Source organism: Vanessa atalanta, chromosome 16, assembly GCF_905147765.1.
Source record: "Vanessa atalanta chromosome 16, ilVanAtal1.2, whole genome shotgun sequence".
NCBI classification, from domain to species: Eukaryota; Metazoa; Arthropoda; class Insecta; order Lepidoptera; family Nymphalidae; genus Vanessa; species Vanessa atalanta.
The window spans coordinates 6,208,936-6,225,468 of NC_061886.1; the positions used below are offsets into that span (position 1 = coordinate 6,208,936).

General features: G+C 30.8%; 2 protein-coding genes across 6 annotated transcripts; both read left to right on the forward strand.

Annotated features, from left to right (window-relative positions):
- The first annotated feature begins 132 nt into the window (after positions 1-132).
- LOC125069960 (sialin-like) lies at positions 133-4,460 on the forward strand. Of its 5 annotated transcripts, XM_047679592.1 has the most exons (13): positions 133-155; positions 219-388; positions 510-619; positions 1,149-1,278; positions 1,364-1,448; positions 1,562-1,779; positions 1,855-2,010; positions 2,089-2,224; positions 2,357-2,484; positions 2,752-2,859; positions 3,520-3,641; positions 4,044-4,124; positions 4,198-4,460. In XM_047679592.1, the coding sequence occupies exons 2-13, from the start codon at positions 239-241 to the stop codon at positions 4,259-4,261; spliced, it is 1,488 nt and encodes a 495-aa protein (XP_047535548.1). In that variant the 5' UTR covers positions 133-155; positions 219-238; the 3' UTR covers positions 4,262-4,460. The 5 variants fall into 5 exon arrangements, with proteins under 5 accessions (XP_047535548.1, XP_047535550.1, XP_047535551.1 ...); XM_047679594.1 differs by lacking the exon at positions 4,044-4,124; XM_047679595.1 differs by lacking the exon at positions 2,752-2,859.
- A 7,685-nt stretch (positions 4,461-12,145) lies between these two features.
- Positions 12,146-16,311, forward strand: LOC125069744 (arginyl-tRNA--protein transferase 1). Its single transcript, XM_047679310.1, has 9 exons — positions 12,146-12,280; positions 12,408-12,534; positions 12,609-12,853; positions 12,958-13,008; positions 13,263-13,325; positions 13,393-13,580; positions 14,047-14,208; positions 14,635-14,816; positions 15,049-16,311. Exons 1-9 carry the CDS (start codon positions 12,190-12,192, stop codon positions 15,452-15,454), a joined length of 1,515 nt encoding a protein of 504 aa, XP_047535266.1. The 5' UTR covers positions 12,146-12,189; the 3' UTR covers positions 15,455-16,311.
- The last annotated feature ends 222 nt before the right edge of the window (positions 16,312-16,533 follow it).

Below are 16,533 nucleotides of genomic sequence, written 5' to 3' on the forward strand. Positions count from 1 at the left end.
CTACTGGGTGGATAAAGCGTAACTTTCTCGTACAAATTACAAGACCATTAAAGATGATAAATGTTGGCTCCGATTGGTTATTTCAGAATTCAGGTTGGCTTCATTTATATGTAATATTTTATTTTGTAATGTTTAAAATTTGTATTAGAGCTCTTGTAAGTTATAATTTTGAATCTCTCAATATTATATAACAATAATTATAAGCTTAATATTTACAGTTCGTTTCTAGGTTGGAATAATGATATTTATAGGTTATTTTCTAATCTACATAGTGCGTTATAACCTTAGCGTGCATATCGTTGATATGGTTGAAATACCGAAACGACTTTTCAATGTGTATTATAATGACACTCCGTCTCTTCGTACTATTTTAAATACACGATCTGGGGTTTGTATTTACCTACGTATAACTTTAGAACCATCATAATTATTAGATTATATAGAAATATCATAATATTTATATCGATTATAACATTGTTTATTATATATCTTCACGGTGGAATTTTCAGAATATTATTGATATAATACATTGGAATGAAATGAAAATTGCCTTGTTACTCGCCGCTTATCACATTGGATATTGTATATGCTTTCCATTATTCCATAATATTGGTGATACGTAAGATATATTTATATCCCATTTTGTTTTTACTTAATACTTATAATAAAAAATCACCTAGGATGGACATATGGACTTTAAAACCGTGCTACTATAACTATTTTTTGTTAATTGCAAAGCGACTGTTACTCATATTTTGTCACTTCATAGTAAATTTAAGCAACATATTTTTTTCTAAATTGTTGGTTTTATTCTTTATTGTGATTTGTTTATATCGTTTATCTAGTGGCTTAACTGGTAGCTTATAAGTTTGCAGAACCCTAGAATCTAGGTTCAAGTCCAAGATCGGATCAAAAAAAATATTTGGGTTTTTCTGTCAAGAAATTCTCAGTAGTTTCGAAGTTTATTATTTTTATTATGCTTATTAATAATTTGTCATTATCACCAAAAAAGTATATGAGGCCGTTATCATCATCTATGATATTAATAGAAAGTAATAAAAAATGTAGCTATAATACATTCTAACCCCTATTCCAATATATATAACAATAAGCATCTCCATGTATTTCCATTAATATGAAATTTCCAGGTTTGGACCAATGTGGGTTGTTGGCACAGCGGGCTTAACATCAGGTGTCTTAAATTGTCTTACTCCAGCATCTGCATATTATAACTTCTGGTTGCTTTTTGTTGTACGCATTTTAATTGGTTTCTGTGCGGTTAGTAGTTTTTATAGTTAATAAATATTTTGTTTTAAATTAAATTATAAACTTGGTCATAAAGAGAAGCCTTACTTGTCTTCAGGGCGCGATGTTACCAAGTATGGTTCAAGTGCTAAGACATTGGGTACCACCAACTGAAAGACACCACTTTATGTGGGCGTATTGTGGTAAAATTCGTAAAATTTTATTAAGATTAGACATTTAATATTTTAGACATAATTGTAATATTCATTAGTATTTTTTCTATTTACAAGTATCTTAATGCGTTTACTTTAATCAGGGATTACGACAGGAACGTGTAGCACTTTTCTTATTTGCGCAGCTGTGCAATATTACTTTCGATGGTCTTTTGGGTTTTATATTTCGGGAGCGATGCAAATGTTTTGGGCTAGCGCTTGGGTATTTTTAATAACTGATAGCCCTGAAAAACATACCTTCATATCTAAAGAAGAGTTAGGATATTTGTCAACAACTATCGGAACAGTTTTTAATATTAAGGTAATTTGATTTGCGTTAAATTTCAATCATTACTTGTAATATAATTTTATTTGTTAATCGAAAACATAATTCCAGTTAACAAATTCTCAAGCGCCGTGGAAAATCATTTTAAAATCGACCTCGTTTTGGGCTATTTGTATTCTTAATTTTGGTTACGCCTGGATGATCATATCTGTTTGTATACATGGACCTCTTTACTACACTGTTACCCTGAATTATAGTGTTTATGAAGTAATTTTTCTGCACACTTTTAAGATTAATTGTAATAAAATAGCGAAAAGTTTGCTGATTTTTTATTTATTTTTGTAGGCATCAGCGTTGACTGCACTACCTTTTCTCTTAAGACTGCTATTAGGGACAATTATAATTCAAACGTATCACTGGTATAAACATAATAACAAAATTAGGAGAATTAAACACATCCGAAAATATTTTATAGTTTTTTGTAAGTATTTCATTTATAGTGTGACCTCGTTTATGTTTGTGTGTAGATATGTTTACGTTTAAATTTAAACTTATTAATCTATTATATTGTATTGTTATTAAAAACGTTTTATATTTAAAATATTTGACATAGCTCACGTGTTGCCGGGAATTTTAGTGTCGATGGCGTGGTTCTTGCCGATCAACCCTGGCCCAGTTCTGCTGACCACAGCTATTGCCTTTACCGCAGCGGGAATGGATCTTACTTTAGATATTTGTTACGTAAGATTTTCTGTTTCATTAACTTATTTTGAGAAGCTTAATAAATATAATTAAATAGTTTAAACATATCAATGTTATACTATAAACACAGTATTATGTAATATAATCAATCAAAGAAATTACTCTCCCGTTGAGGAGGTTTGTAAGCTTGAGCTTATAATGCATTTCACTGCGTGTTTATACGAGACGCATATATTTTATTCTTAGGTAATGTGATTTATTTGTTTAACCATTTGCTCTTTTAATAAACCACTTAAGCGATTGTAGGAACTTTCTCCGAATTACGTCAATTCAATCAATACTGTAATTAAAATAATTGGTAATTTACCTGGAATCATTATATCTCTATGTGTTGGAGAAGTTACACATAAAAAAGTTAGTACCAACTTAATTAGGCTATCTATTAAGTACCTAATTAAATATTAATATATAATCTACTCATTATCCCTTTCGCAAATTATAATTGATCGTTACAAATTACAATTATTTTAATATATATTATGTTTTTTTAAGGTATAGGTTGGCCGACGAGCATATGGGCCACTTGATGGTAAGTGGTCACCACCGCCCATAGACAATGACGCTGTAAGAAATATTAACCATTCCTTACATCGCCAGTGCACCACCAACATTGGGAACTAAGATAGTATATCCCTTGTGCCTGTAGTTATACTGGCTCACTCACCCGTCAAACCGGAACACAACAGTATTGAGTACTGTTGTTTGGTAGTAGAATATCTGATGAGTGGGTGGTACCTACCCAGGGTTTGCACAAAACCCTACCACCAAGTAGGGCTTTGTGCAACTTTACCACGAAATAATCGTGGCAATACATATCACGATTAGTTCGTATGTACTGAGTTGAATATTCACCTGAAATTAGGCCTAATACATTTATTTCCTTTAACTTATTGCGCTTTTTATCTAATAGCGTATTTTTACACCTTTGAAAAAAAAGGGTATCCTACAATTAAAATGAAAAAAATAATAAAGAAATAGGTTATAACTAAAAGCGTACATATTTCTTTATTTTAGAATTCTGCTTTTGTATGGCGATACGTTTGGAGTTTCCATGGTTCAATATTGTTATTGAGTGGACTTATATTCCTTGTTTGGGGTGAAACGCATGTTCAGGAATGGAATGAAATGCGGCGAAGGTAACTGACTATAAGCCTGGCCTAATGAGATGCACAACATTTAAAACAGAAGGAAATCATTTAATTACTATATCATTTTAGTGTAAAATAAACTTTTAAAATGTTGCTTGTGTCATTGTCCATGCAGAATTTAGGTTTAACAGGTTAAACCTCATTTTAAAATAAATATGTAATTATATATTAATATTTACAAAAATAATTCTTGTATTCTTCTGAACCGATTTGGATGACATTTTGTATGTGTGTTTTGAATGATTCCCTCCTTAGATAGATAGTTTGAACTTGGTAGTTGGGTTGAGTTCAGGTTCCAGGATTTTTGCGAATTAATTTATTATTTCACCCGTACCTACGAAGTCGGGAAGGGTAGTGCATCATTTATAAAATCCCACTATTATTGCAAAGGCCGCGGCGAAATAGACGCCTCGTAATGAGACCATCTATCATGTCAAACATTGTTGAAGTGGATGAAATTGATGAAGCATCGTAAGTAACAACATGAAAAGTGAGATAGAAGCAGTATGAATTGTATAATAAAATATATGTTTTGTAATAACAGGTATCGTTCTTCATTACCTCAGCGGCCAAGGACATTGAAATCGATGATACTTTCGTCGAATTAAGATTTATGGTATTCATTTCAACATTATCATAGAAGTTACGTGATTAGAGAAAGTCAATGTGTTGTGGAGCAGTCGGCCAAGTCTCTTTGTGGCCACACCATAATCGGAATGAGAAAAGTTTGAAGGAACATCGCTTGTCTAAGTTAAGGTCTAATATTGTTTGTATTGTTTCGCAAAATAAATGAATTGCCAATTTTCATAATGAGTATGATACTTCTAATGATTTATATATTATACACATTTAATGGTTATACCATTTTTTACAGTTTTTCTGTATTTTTTATTTTTATTAAAATTGGTTGCTTTTAAATATTACTTCTATTAATTAAAAGAGGAAGCCTATGAAGGTTATTGCTCAAATTAGCTAGACCTGCAAACATATTACAGCTAAATTAGGTAAATTCTACTAGTTCAAATTAAAACGTTGGGGTTACTGTTTTCATAGACATTTTGGTGATCTACAAATTTTCTACGCAGGTGTTTATAAAGGTTGTTTAATGCCAAAAGTTAACTAATGCTTAGGTTAGCCCAAATGGCTCATTTCTCCAGTCCTAATATATTGGGAACAAAGAATGATGTACATTATACAGTATCACAACAATGTAAAATTGATTATTTTAATTAAGTATTGCGTAGTATCATTAAACAAATTAAATGACGTGAAAGATTAAAGACCGTAAAATAAAAAAATATAAAGAATATAGATTATACTAATGAAATCATCAGTTGCTTCACGCTTGACCTTATCCCATTTATTTGGAGTGGCAATGAGTAAACTGTATTAAAAAAGATTACATATAGAAAATACTTTTGCAGTGGAATGTTTTTCCATCAGCATGCGAGTGGTTGAGACGCTTGTGTTATTGATCGATGGATGCGTTTTACAAAAACCTTTTAGTCGCCTCTCTCGTCCCTCGCGGTTTGTTTGCGATTGAGTGGTATTAAAACTCCACACGGTTCGGCACCACTCGGCATTTTATATTAGAATGCACTGTGCATAATACCTATATCTGCGCTTTAACTTATTTTATAATTTATTGTAACAAATTGTCAGGACTATATGTATAAATCATTAATAATTAGTAAAACGTCTAAATCTCATCGCCTTTGTAAGAGTTATAATATAAATAATAAATAGTTGGTATTATATATGATAGTAAGCCAGAACGCTATGTAAGGGTAGAGTCTTTGCCCAATAACTGTTATAATAATTACGTATAAAACGAATAATAATTAAGCAAGACTAATAAACTTATTAGTGTTAGAAATACTTATTTATGTAGTTACATTTATATTATAATGATATATTTAATAAACTCATATTTTGTTATTGTATCCGATTTCATAAAAGTGTAATCGATTTCCGAACGTCATTCGTATGGCTTTAAAATATAATACATGATGTTTTCCCGCGCAAAAGGAGAATTAAAAAAATAAAAGAGAGTCGCGCATGGATTAAAAATAGCAGATTTTAGGGAATTGGATTTTTAACTTCAGAACTATAATATTTATAAAATAAAACAAATAATAAATAAATATTCTGTGTACTGGTGTATTTATTATCAGAAGTAGGATAAATTTCGTTTCAAAAATGCATCGCTATAAACGACCACGCTCAAGATCTCGCAATCCATTTGATAAGCGAAAAAGACAATCTGATGAAGACGATGATACTTCTTATAACAATAGAAAAAATTCAAGAAAAAATAAAAGTAACGCAAAGAAGAAAATCTATACTACAAAAGATACGAATACCCACATTAGAGGAAATAGAACAAGAACACCAAGTCCCATACAAAGCAATAACAATAGAACAAAAGACTCGGCGACTAGACAAGATTACATCAATTTGACTGAAAACAGTTATGCAAGGAGACACGATGGCGTTGGAAGAAGATTGAGCTGTTCTGCGACCGGACGAGATCTTACGATTCCGAGACTCCATTCTGCGACCGGACGAGACATTGCGACTTCAAGAGTCTATTCTGCGACCGGACGAGATAGTGTTAACGATGAAGGTGAGTTCCAGACTAGACATTCCCGTCCAGTTCAGGAACAATCGATCAATGACGTACCTGAGACAATTTTTTCTCCGAGGTCATCGAACGTGCCAAAGCGCATACCAATGAGTGCATTAGGTGAGGCCGATAATTTAAATTCCTCGAATGCAATACTTAACTTTAGTGATTTAGCTAAATTTGTTCAAACATTATTAAAGCCTAGTTTACCGCATAATAATAACTTGTTACCGGAATTTGACCCATCTGTAAAGAATCATCGTATCGATTTATGGCTATCAAAGGTAAATGAGTGTGCAAAAATATACGGATGGAGTGAATCTCATATTGTGCATTTTGCTTTACCTAAGTTGTCTGGTAATGCTAAAAATTGGTATAATAGTCAAAATACTGTCTTGCATACCTGGTCAGAGTGGCAAATATTACTTCGAAAAGCTTTTCCATCCGAAACTAACTTCGGAGTCATTTTAACAGAAATGCTCGAAAAACGAATGAGGGTAGGAGATAGTTTAGATGATTATTTCTATGAGAAAAATAATTTATTAAATGTGTGTGATATTTTTGGGAAAAAGGCAGTAGATTGCATTATACATGGTATAGATGATCGTACAATACGTGCTGGAGCGTCATCCGCTCGTTTTACAGAACCTGAAGATCTCTTAAAATTTCTTAAAGACGTTTGTAAAGAACACAAAGATATTATTTATCGTAATTCTAATTTAAATAGAAATAAACTAAATAATTATTTATTCTGTAATAAATGTAATGAACCTGGGCATCGTACAATACAATGTCGTATCAAAAATACAAAGTTAAATTCTGAACATGATAGTTTTTCACCGTTATGCTTTAATTGTAACGAAAAAGGGCATAGACTCTATCAGTGCTCTAAACCAATTTTAAAATGTGATAGATGTAATAAATTCGGTCATATTATTTCAAACTGTCCGCAGAAAACTAACAATGTATTGAACAATGAAAAACGTGTATTATTGTCAGAAAGTACAAGCGTAAAAAATTCTAAATATTATAAACAGGCAGTAATAAATTCTTTATTTACAATTGAATGTTTTGTTGACTTGGGAAGTGACTGCACGCTTATACGACTAGAAACTACTTCTGAAATTGGGTTAAATATTTCAACTGATAATTTACCAATTATACGTGGGATAGCAAATGTTGGAGTTCAACCTTTAGGGAAAACAAATTTTTTTATTACGTTTAGACTCCGTAGAAGCAAACATTATGGCATATGTGGTTGCTAACAATTTTCTACATACGCAAATGTTAGTAGGGCAAAACTTTACTGAGTTACCTAATGTGATTATTACAAAGACAGAAAACTCACTAAATATATTGTCAAAGATTAATAATGATGATTTAACTTGCTTAGAACCAGAAATTAATGTGAAATATAGATTGTATGTGTCTTTTGATTGTGAAGTAGATAAAATAAATTTAATAAAGTGTTGTAGTTATGAAATAATAGATGCAACAATTTATATAAAAGGTGGTTATCGAAACGTTAATGATAAAGAGTATTGCATCCAAGAGGGTTTATACATGTTAAAAGATGGTAAATGTCAAATCAGTGTAATAAATTTTTCACACTGTCCATTATACTTTACAAGCAACTTTGTTATAACCAGATTTTATTTAATAGGACAAGATAAAAATTGTAGATCTTTTTCAGAAGTAAACTGTTTTAAAATAAGAACAAACCTGAAACCCATTCCTCGCGAAGAAATAACTTTAAACTCTAATTTAACCTACGAACAAAAAATGAAAATATATTCACTTATAGACACTTATAGGGATTGTTTTGCTCAAGACCTCTCTGAGCTTGGTTGTACTAACGTAACAGAGTTGACCATAAAACTTACTGATGAAACTCCGGTAGTTTATCGTCCTTATCGACTAAGTCAATCAGAAAAAGAAATAGTTAGAACGCTAGTAAGGGAGCTCGAAGAAAACGAAATAATCGAAGAGTCTGACTCATCATATGCGAGTCCAATATTGCTTGTATCAAAAAAGACAGGTGGATATAGATTATGTGTGGATTATAGAGCACTGAATAGAAAAATTTTAAAGGATCATTTTCCATTACCTAGAATAGATGACCAGATAGATCTCCTTAGTGGAAATTATTTTTATACTAGTTTAGATATGGCAAGCGGTTACTATCAAATTCCTGTTCAGAAAGACTGTAGGCATCTTACAGCTTTCATTACTCCTGATGGTCTATACCAATTTCGTAGAGCTCCATTTGGATTAGTTAATTGTCCTGCAATTTTTCAACGTACAATTAACAAAATACTTAACAAATCCCAAAATAAATGTGCAATTGCTTACATGGATGACTTATTAATAACGGGTAAACATTTTGAAGACTGTTTTTCAAAGTTACAACAAACCCTTGAACTCATTCGTGAAGCTGGGCTTACTTTAAATATTAAAAAATGTAGATTTTTTGAGACAGTAATAGATTATTTGGGACTAGAAATATCCGTAGATGGAATAAAACCTGGCAAGTCAAAAATCACAGCCGTAGATTCTTTCCCAGAACCAAAGAACGTACATGAAGTCCGTCAGTTTATAGGCTTAGCAAGTTATTTTCGAAAGTTTATCGAAAATTTTGCTATTCTTGCTAAGCCCTTGACAGATCTTACTAAACAAAATGTGAAATGGAAGTGGGAGCAAGAACAGAAGGAATCCTTCTTAACATTAAAGAAAAAGTTGGTGCAACGACCAATATTAAGTATTTTCAATCCCGATTATATTACTGAATTACACTGTGATGCATCTAAATTAGGTTTGGGTGGAATTTTATTACAAAAGGAAAATGATAGGTCTAAACTCAATGTAATAGCTTATTTTAGTCGCAAGACTACAATTGACGAGGAAAAATTACATGCCTACGAGTTAGAAACCCTTGCAGTTGTTGCCTCCCTCAACCGATTTCGCCCCTACCTTATAGGCAAAACTTTTAAAATCCTTACAGACTGCAATGCTTTACGATCTACGTTTTTAAAACGAGATCTTATTCCCCGAGTTGCTCGTTGGTGGATAGCTTTTCAGGAATATGATTGCTCTATAGAGTATAGACCGGGGCATTCGATGCAACATGTTGATGCACTCAGTCGCAATCCTATTCTTAGTGAAAATGATTCTCAGACTTATGATCATTTTACTCGAGTATTGCAAATATCTCAAGATGACTGGCTCCTTAGTTTGCAATTATCAGATCCAAAAATACAACACATCAGGTCTGTTTTAGAAGATAGTAGTTATAAAGACTTAATTGATATAAAAGAAAATTTTGTTATACGAAATAATCGCTTGTATCGTAAAGTAGGGGAAGATTTAAAATGGGTTGTACCCAAAAGTGCAAGATGGCAAATATGCCAACGTAACCATGATGAGATAGGCCATTTTTCAACTGAGAAAACTTTAGATAAAATTAAACGTGATTTTTGGTTTCCACGAATGAAAAAATTTGTCTCTAAATACGTAAAGGCATGTTTGCATTGTGCGTTTAGTAAGGAACCGGCTGGTCCAAAAGAAGGCTTTCTTCATAGCATTCCAAAAATTGACATACCATTCCATACGGTCCATATTGACCATTTAGGCCCGTTTATAAAAAGTGCTAAGAGAAATCAATATCTTTTACTAATTGTAGATGGTTTTACAAAGTATTGTATTCTTAAAGCTCTTCGAAATACAAAGACGGCACCAACAGTTTTAGCACTTCAAGATGTGTTCAGTTTATTTGGATATCCTGTCAGAATTATTTCCGATCGGGGTACATGTTTTACTTCATCCGAGTTTAAAAGGTTCTGCATAGAATACGAAGTCTCTCACATACTTAATGCGGTTTCAGCTCCAAGAGCCAACGGCCAAGTAGAGCGATATAATCGGACGGTTTTAGATTCGCTCAGAACGTATAATGACGGACTTGGAGAGAATAAATGGGACCAAGTAGTAAATAAAATACAATGGGGATTAAATAATACGATTAATAAGGGAATAGGAAAAACTCCGGCTGAAGCACTATTTGGGAAACGTTTGTTAGGACAGGGTGAAGGTAATCTTGGTGATACAGTTTCCGATACGAGACAAAATGATAAAGATTTAGAAACTATAACAAAGGAAATAAATAATTATATCGAAAAAGACCAAGAAAAACAAAGTCTGAGATTTAATAAGACTAGAAAGAAGGCTAAAGTTTACAAAATAGGTGATTTAGTAAAAATTTTAAAAAATTGTCCTTCTAATGACGGTAAAAGTCGAAAGTTATTACCCAAATTTACTGGTCCATTCCGTATATCAAATGTTTTAGACCATGATCGATACGAGGTTTCTAGTATTCCAGGTTCAAATATAACCAAAGGCCGGTATAGTAATGTTTGGTCAGCTGATCGTATACAGCCTTGGATAAATATGTCCTATAATAATGATGATGATAATGAAGGAAGTTCTGATGGTGAAGTTAGTTCTAATTAAATTTATAATTTGAGTGATCTTAATAAATATGAATTTATATAATTTTAATGAATGTACGCTCAAAACTAATTGTAACAGATTATAATAATACTTTTATTGTTTGGATTGTAATAATATATTTTGTCTTTTATATATTCATTTAAAGTGTGTAAAAAAATGCATAATGTTACAAAATATGATTGTGATTTTGAGCTCTGGATTTAATAATAATTTATATAGTATAATATATAATACTAATATAGAAATTAGATTTAAGAAAATATAATATTATAAAAGGAATAAAATTTAAATGTATAAAAAATGTTGATTAGTGTGATGATGAATTATTTTTTGTTGGGAAGTTTCACACGGTCACACAGGTGATGAGGGGTGAAATGCCAACAAGAAAAAGAGAAAAGATTTTTGTTGGGAAGTTTCACACGGTCGCATAGGTGATGAGGGGTGAAATGCTAACAATATAGAAGAGAAAAGATATTTTTTTATGTTGGGAAGTCATGCACGGTTGTGATTGCGGGAGTTGGCTAGGACTGTGATGGTTGGGAAGGCTCACACGGTCACAATCTGTGACGAGGGGTGAGGTGCTAACTTTTACAGTCAATGTTACCGTAGTCATTAACGAGGGGCGTGGTGCCAACTGATTAGTTGAGATGAATAAGTTTGAGGACAAACTTTATAGTCAGAATGGCCGAATGTTAGAAATACTTATTTATGTAGTTACATTTATATTATAATGATATATTTAATAAACTCATATTTTGTTATTGTATCCGATTTCATAAAAGTGTAATCGATTTCCGAACGTCATTCGTATGGCTTTAAAATATAATACATGATGTTTTCCCGCGCAAAAGGAGAATTAAAAAAATAAAAGAGAGTCGCGCATGGATTAAAAATAGCAGATTTTAGGGAATTGGATTTTTAACTTCAGAACTATAATATTTATAAAATAAAACAAATAATAAATAAATATTCTGTGTACTGGTGTATTTATTATTAGTGATAAAAAAATAGAAATAAATTAAAAAACCACATAATAATATAATATTGTCCGGTCATAGACTAGCGATATTCTAGGTAGGACATGTTTCAACGGTTTTTAAACATAAACACACTACTCTACTGTAGTGCAACAGCAACAAATTACTGGAAATTACTAGTTCAGATATCTATTAAGTAAAAAAAATCTCAAATGGGATATTCTTGCAGTAATGTTTAATAATTTGTCTTTTTTCATATTTTCATTTATGAAGAGTCAAACATTTTCTTTAAAGGTTATGAGATAGTGTTACTAAACGTAAATGTCAATTATGAATTCTCCATTTTTGACATTGACAACTGACATTTGATTCTTTTGTTTGTCATAGTAATTCGATTTTGTAAATTATACAATTTTAAAATTATATAAATATGATGAAACGTAGTATAGTTGAATACTTTTCTGAACACGATGGCTATAAATGTGGTTATTGTAAAAAACCAAATTCTAATTACAATTACGGTAATTTTTATAAAAGGCATAATGCAAAATCTAACTAGACTTTTTTTATTATTGAATGAAATAATATTTAAAGTTTCTTTTTTAATAACTTTTTTTATATATGACATAAATTGTAATATACATACAGGAATGTGGGCTCACACGATGACTGTGACGGATTACCAAGATTTAATAGATAGAGGATGGAGGCGCTCTGGAAAATATTGCTATAAACCAACCCTAGACATCATCTGTTGTCCGATGTATACCATTCGGTTTGTATTACTTTGCTTCCCTTTGTCCACAAAATAGGAAACATAGTAAAGAAAGTTACATTTTTTATGCACAGATGTAGAGCATTAGAATTCAAATCGTCAAAATCACAGAAAAAAATATTGAAAAGATTTAACAAATTCTTGATGGGCCAAGATGAGAATAAAACGATGTCTAGGAGTAACGAAGACATGACTATTGATGATGCTGAGGGTAGAGAACAGTTTGTAGAAACCACAAGAGCTCATCAGGAGGGAATAATAACTGATATAGATTTACCATTTATTGAAGATGCAAGTGACCCAAGGAATGAAGAATTAGGTACATTACTAATAAAATATTTGCAAAAAAAAAATTTTAAGTTAATATTATTGCTTTGTCTTTAATAATCAATTATAAAACTTCATATTGATCTTGTATTTCAGAAACAATATCCATTCAAGAACCTCACACAAGTAAAGTGGTTACACAAGAAGGTATTATATTGTTTAATTCCTACCTACAAACCTATCAATAATCAGCTTAAAAGACCCTTTGGTTTTGCTAGAGTTGGATAATTACTGTTCAAAACTTTTAACTAATGCTACTCAGCTCGATAACTGACATGTCTGATTAACTTTGGCAAGTCACCATCTCATTCTATTCTAATAGCACACGGATAATGTATGTAAATATTGATAATTATAATACATATTTTACTATAAAGTAATATTGCCTTGTCTTGCTACAGATAAATCAACTTCACAAACAGACCCAGTTAAGGATAAATGTACAAAAATACATCAAACCAAAGGTTTGTTCATGTGTTACTTTTTGATTAAATTTAAGTATTATGAAGTATTAATATAGTTTTTGTTTAGTGGCCGGTCCTGATCCTACAAAAGGTCCATGTAAAAAAGCTAAACAAGTCAGACGCCAGAGGATGTTAGAAAAACTCAAAAATAAAGGTGTTGACATAAACAATTTAGCCACAACCAATAAAAATAAGGAAAAACAGATTGAAGATTTTATAAATGAATTGCCTAATGAAGTTACAAGGAAATTTGAGGTATGTATATTGTAAAAGAAACACAAAATCAGATTCCCACAAGTAACATAGTAATCAGTGTTGCCAGATATATTTATTTAGGTCATATTCAACCAATTTTTCAGTTGTTTTATACATCTACTGTACTGTACAGTCTATTATAGTCTACCACCAACTAAATATATACTTACCATAAATCTCTCATCTCTCAGTCTAATAATTATTAAGAATAATGAGTTATATTACTATCCATGCACATGACAAATACTCTGTATCAGACTGTATAAGTTGAAGCATAAAGGAATCAAATCTCAATTGTGCTAAAAATGAAGAACATAGAAATCGGGATTAAAGTAGATTAAATCATTATTGTGTATTCTATTCTCCTCTCTTAAAATTAAGTGATAATATAGTATAAAAGAAGTTGTTTATCTTGTAATAATTATTTTTATCATATGTTGTTAAATTGTTTTTTTTTTTATTTCAGATAAAGTTAGTTCGAACATCACCACCCAGTGCAGAATGGCTAGCAACATCGAAAGAGACTCATGAGGTTTATGTTAAGTACCAGACAATAATTCATGGCGATAAACCTGAAAAATGTACAGAATCAAAATTTAAAGACTTTTTAGTGAATAGCCCATTATTGGTAATATATTTTATATTTATATTGAAGAACAAATTATAAAGAAAACTTATTCTAATTTTCAGTTTTTATTTCGCTACAAAATATTCTAAGTAAATTACTATAAAAAATGGCTCAATTATGTTAATTAATAACTTTTTGATGTGTGATCATCTCCATCCATTATGTGTCTATGACGTGTATACCATATTCTTCGTTGATATATACAATGATGAGAAATATTTATTTATTTTATTTTTTATTTAAATTAATCTATGTATTTATTTAGTTATTGGTGTCTTCTAACACTAACTATTTCAATACCCCAAATTTTGAGATATTGTCGTGGGTATGCTAAGTTTTTTTCACTAGATAGATCAATGGTTTAATGGAAAATTATTTAAATTATAAAAAAATTAGAACTTAAAAAATATATATTGTTAATTACAGGAAGAGTATTCAGAGATTGGTCCTTATTGTGGTTATGGATCATTTCATCAACAATACTGGTTGGATGGAAAAATTATAGCAGTGGGAGTATTGGATATATTACCTAAGTGTGTTTCGTCTGTCTATTTTTTTTATGATCCAGCATATAGAAACCTGACCTTGGGAACATATGGTGCCTTAAGGTAACATTTTTAGGATTTAATTTTAATTATGAAGTTCTGAGTTTTATACATTTATGACTTTGTATGTAGCAAATTTATCAAGCGTCATATAATACAATCATTTAATCTCTTTCTATATGTGAAAATAATTTGAGTTGTTTGTTCATATTAATATGTTATTTCCTTGTGCAAATAAATTTTGATTTACCTATTATGGTTATCTTAATTAGATTATTTTTGTTGTATTTTTCAGAGAAATAGCATTCACTAGATACTTACATTCCACATGTCCGTCTCTTCAATACTACTACATGGGTTTCTATATACACTCTTGCCGTAAGATGAGATATAAGGGAAATTTCTACCCATCGGATCTACTATGTCCAGAGACATACAAATGGTTCCCCATAAAGGGCTGTTTGGAAAAACTGGAAGTTGTGCCATATACGAGATTTGATCCCGATATTGATAGTGTAGACGAAAACTTTCCTAGTGAGAATGATATTAATTATATACAGGTGCTATCAAGGGGAGAAGTTATGCATTACAAGTTGTATAGGCGAAGAGTTGGGAGGAGAGGTGAGAATATTGAAGAAATGCAACAATACGCAAAGCTAGTCGGCTCCAAAGCAGCTAAAAGCTTAGTAGTGGTCAGATAATATCTTAATCTTTATATAAACTAGAAAAAGACATACTCGAGATAGCAGTCTTTAAGTATCATCTATCAACTATACAGGTATTTTCAATCCAATTCTAATAAATATAGCCTATTCCAATGACTGAAGGAAAATATAAATAAATATTTCATTTATATGTATGTGATTTGTAGTTCTGCTATTTTATGTACGAAACTGAATATGAATATAGTTCTATTTATAATTCAACACTATTCCTCTTAACTGTAGCTAATTCCTATCGAAGAAGTAGTAAAGATAAACAAAGATTTACGTATTCCATCCGATTTGCTAATAGCTCAGTTGCTTCGTGCACTTAAAACAGTTCTCGATTAATATACCGTTATTTATAAAACAATAATATTCCACTTTAATATTTAAATCCACTTCAGTTATACTTTCGAAGTTACGATAGCAATGTTGTCACTTGTCAGTTTGTCACTAATCCGTAATGCATTACTTTTGATGCTGACCAATGATGTCATGACGATTCAAGGTCAAAGTTATTCATTTGACATTGGAATAGATTATAGTCAAATTAATATTTTTTTTCAAATAAATGTTTTAATACTATAGATAAATAAATTTGACTCTAAAACTTGACAGACGCAAGTATACTGAATTTAATTTCTCAGTTATTTGTCGGTATAGCTTTTCTTAATATTATTATTATCTAAAACTTTTATGTTTGGAGGGTCTAGATAAGAAGGATTTTATAAGTAGAAAAAGAAAAAAATATTTAAGAACTCATAAATTTAGACTGTCGTAGTAATTTGTAGTATTTAGTTCTGAAAGTGTTGGGTTTTCAGTGAGGCTATAAGGATAGATGTGTTAAAATTACAGATTTTGTATATACGGAAAACTCCTTCTACTCTGCATACACTTGTGTTTTTTTTTTAACTATAAATTAACTAAATAATGAATTATTTAAAATATACCTGGTACTTAATTTATTTTAATAATCCATTATCGCATTTTTGATTTACCCACCTCCTATTTCACCTATAATAGTATTCCTTGTCTAATTTGCATACTAATTAGTTATGTATAATTATAAGTTATTT

What these genes read in the sequence shown, in the direction of transcription:
- LOC125069960 (XM_047679592.1), top strand. Translation starts at nt 239, where the DNA reads ATGATATTTATAGGTTATTTTCTAATCTACATAGTGCGTTATAACCTT. An exon ending in GAACAGTTTTTAATATTAAG is followed by an intron (nt 1,780 to 1,854) that starts GTAATTTGATTT and finishes ACATAATTCCAG; the next exon opens with TTAACAAATTCTCAAGCGCC. An exon ending in TTACTTTAGATATTTGTTAC is followed by an intron (nt 2,485 to 2,751) that starts GTAAGATTTTCT and finishes AAGCGATTGTAG; the next exon opens with GAACTTTCTCCGAATTACGT.
- LOC125069744 (XM_047679310.1), top strand. Translation starts at nt 12,190, where the DNA reads ATGATGAAACGTAGTATAGTTGAATACTTTTCTGAACACGATGGCTAT. An exon ending in TAAAGTGGTTACACAAGAAG is followed by an intron (nt 13,009 to 13,262) that starts GTATTATATTGT and finishes GTCTTGCTACAG; the next exon opens with ATAAATCAACTTCACAAACA. An exon ending in GGAACATATGGTGCCTTAAG is followed by an intron (nt 14,817 to 15,048) that starts GTAACATTTTTA and finishes TGTATTTTTCAG; the next exon opens with AGAAATAGCATTCACTAGAT.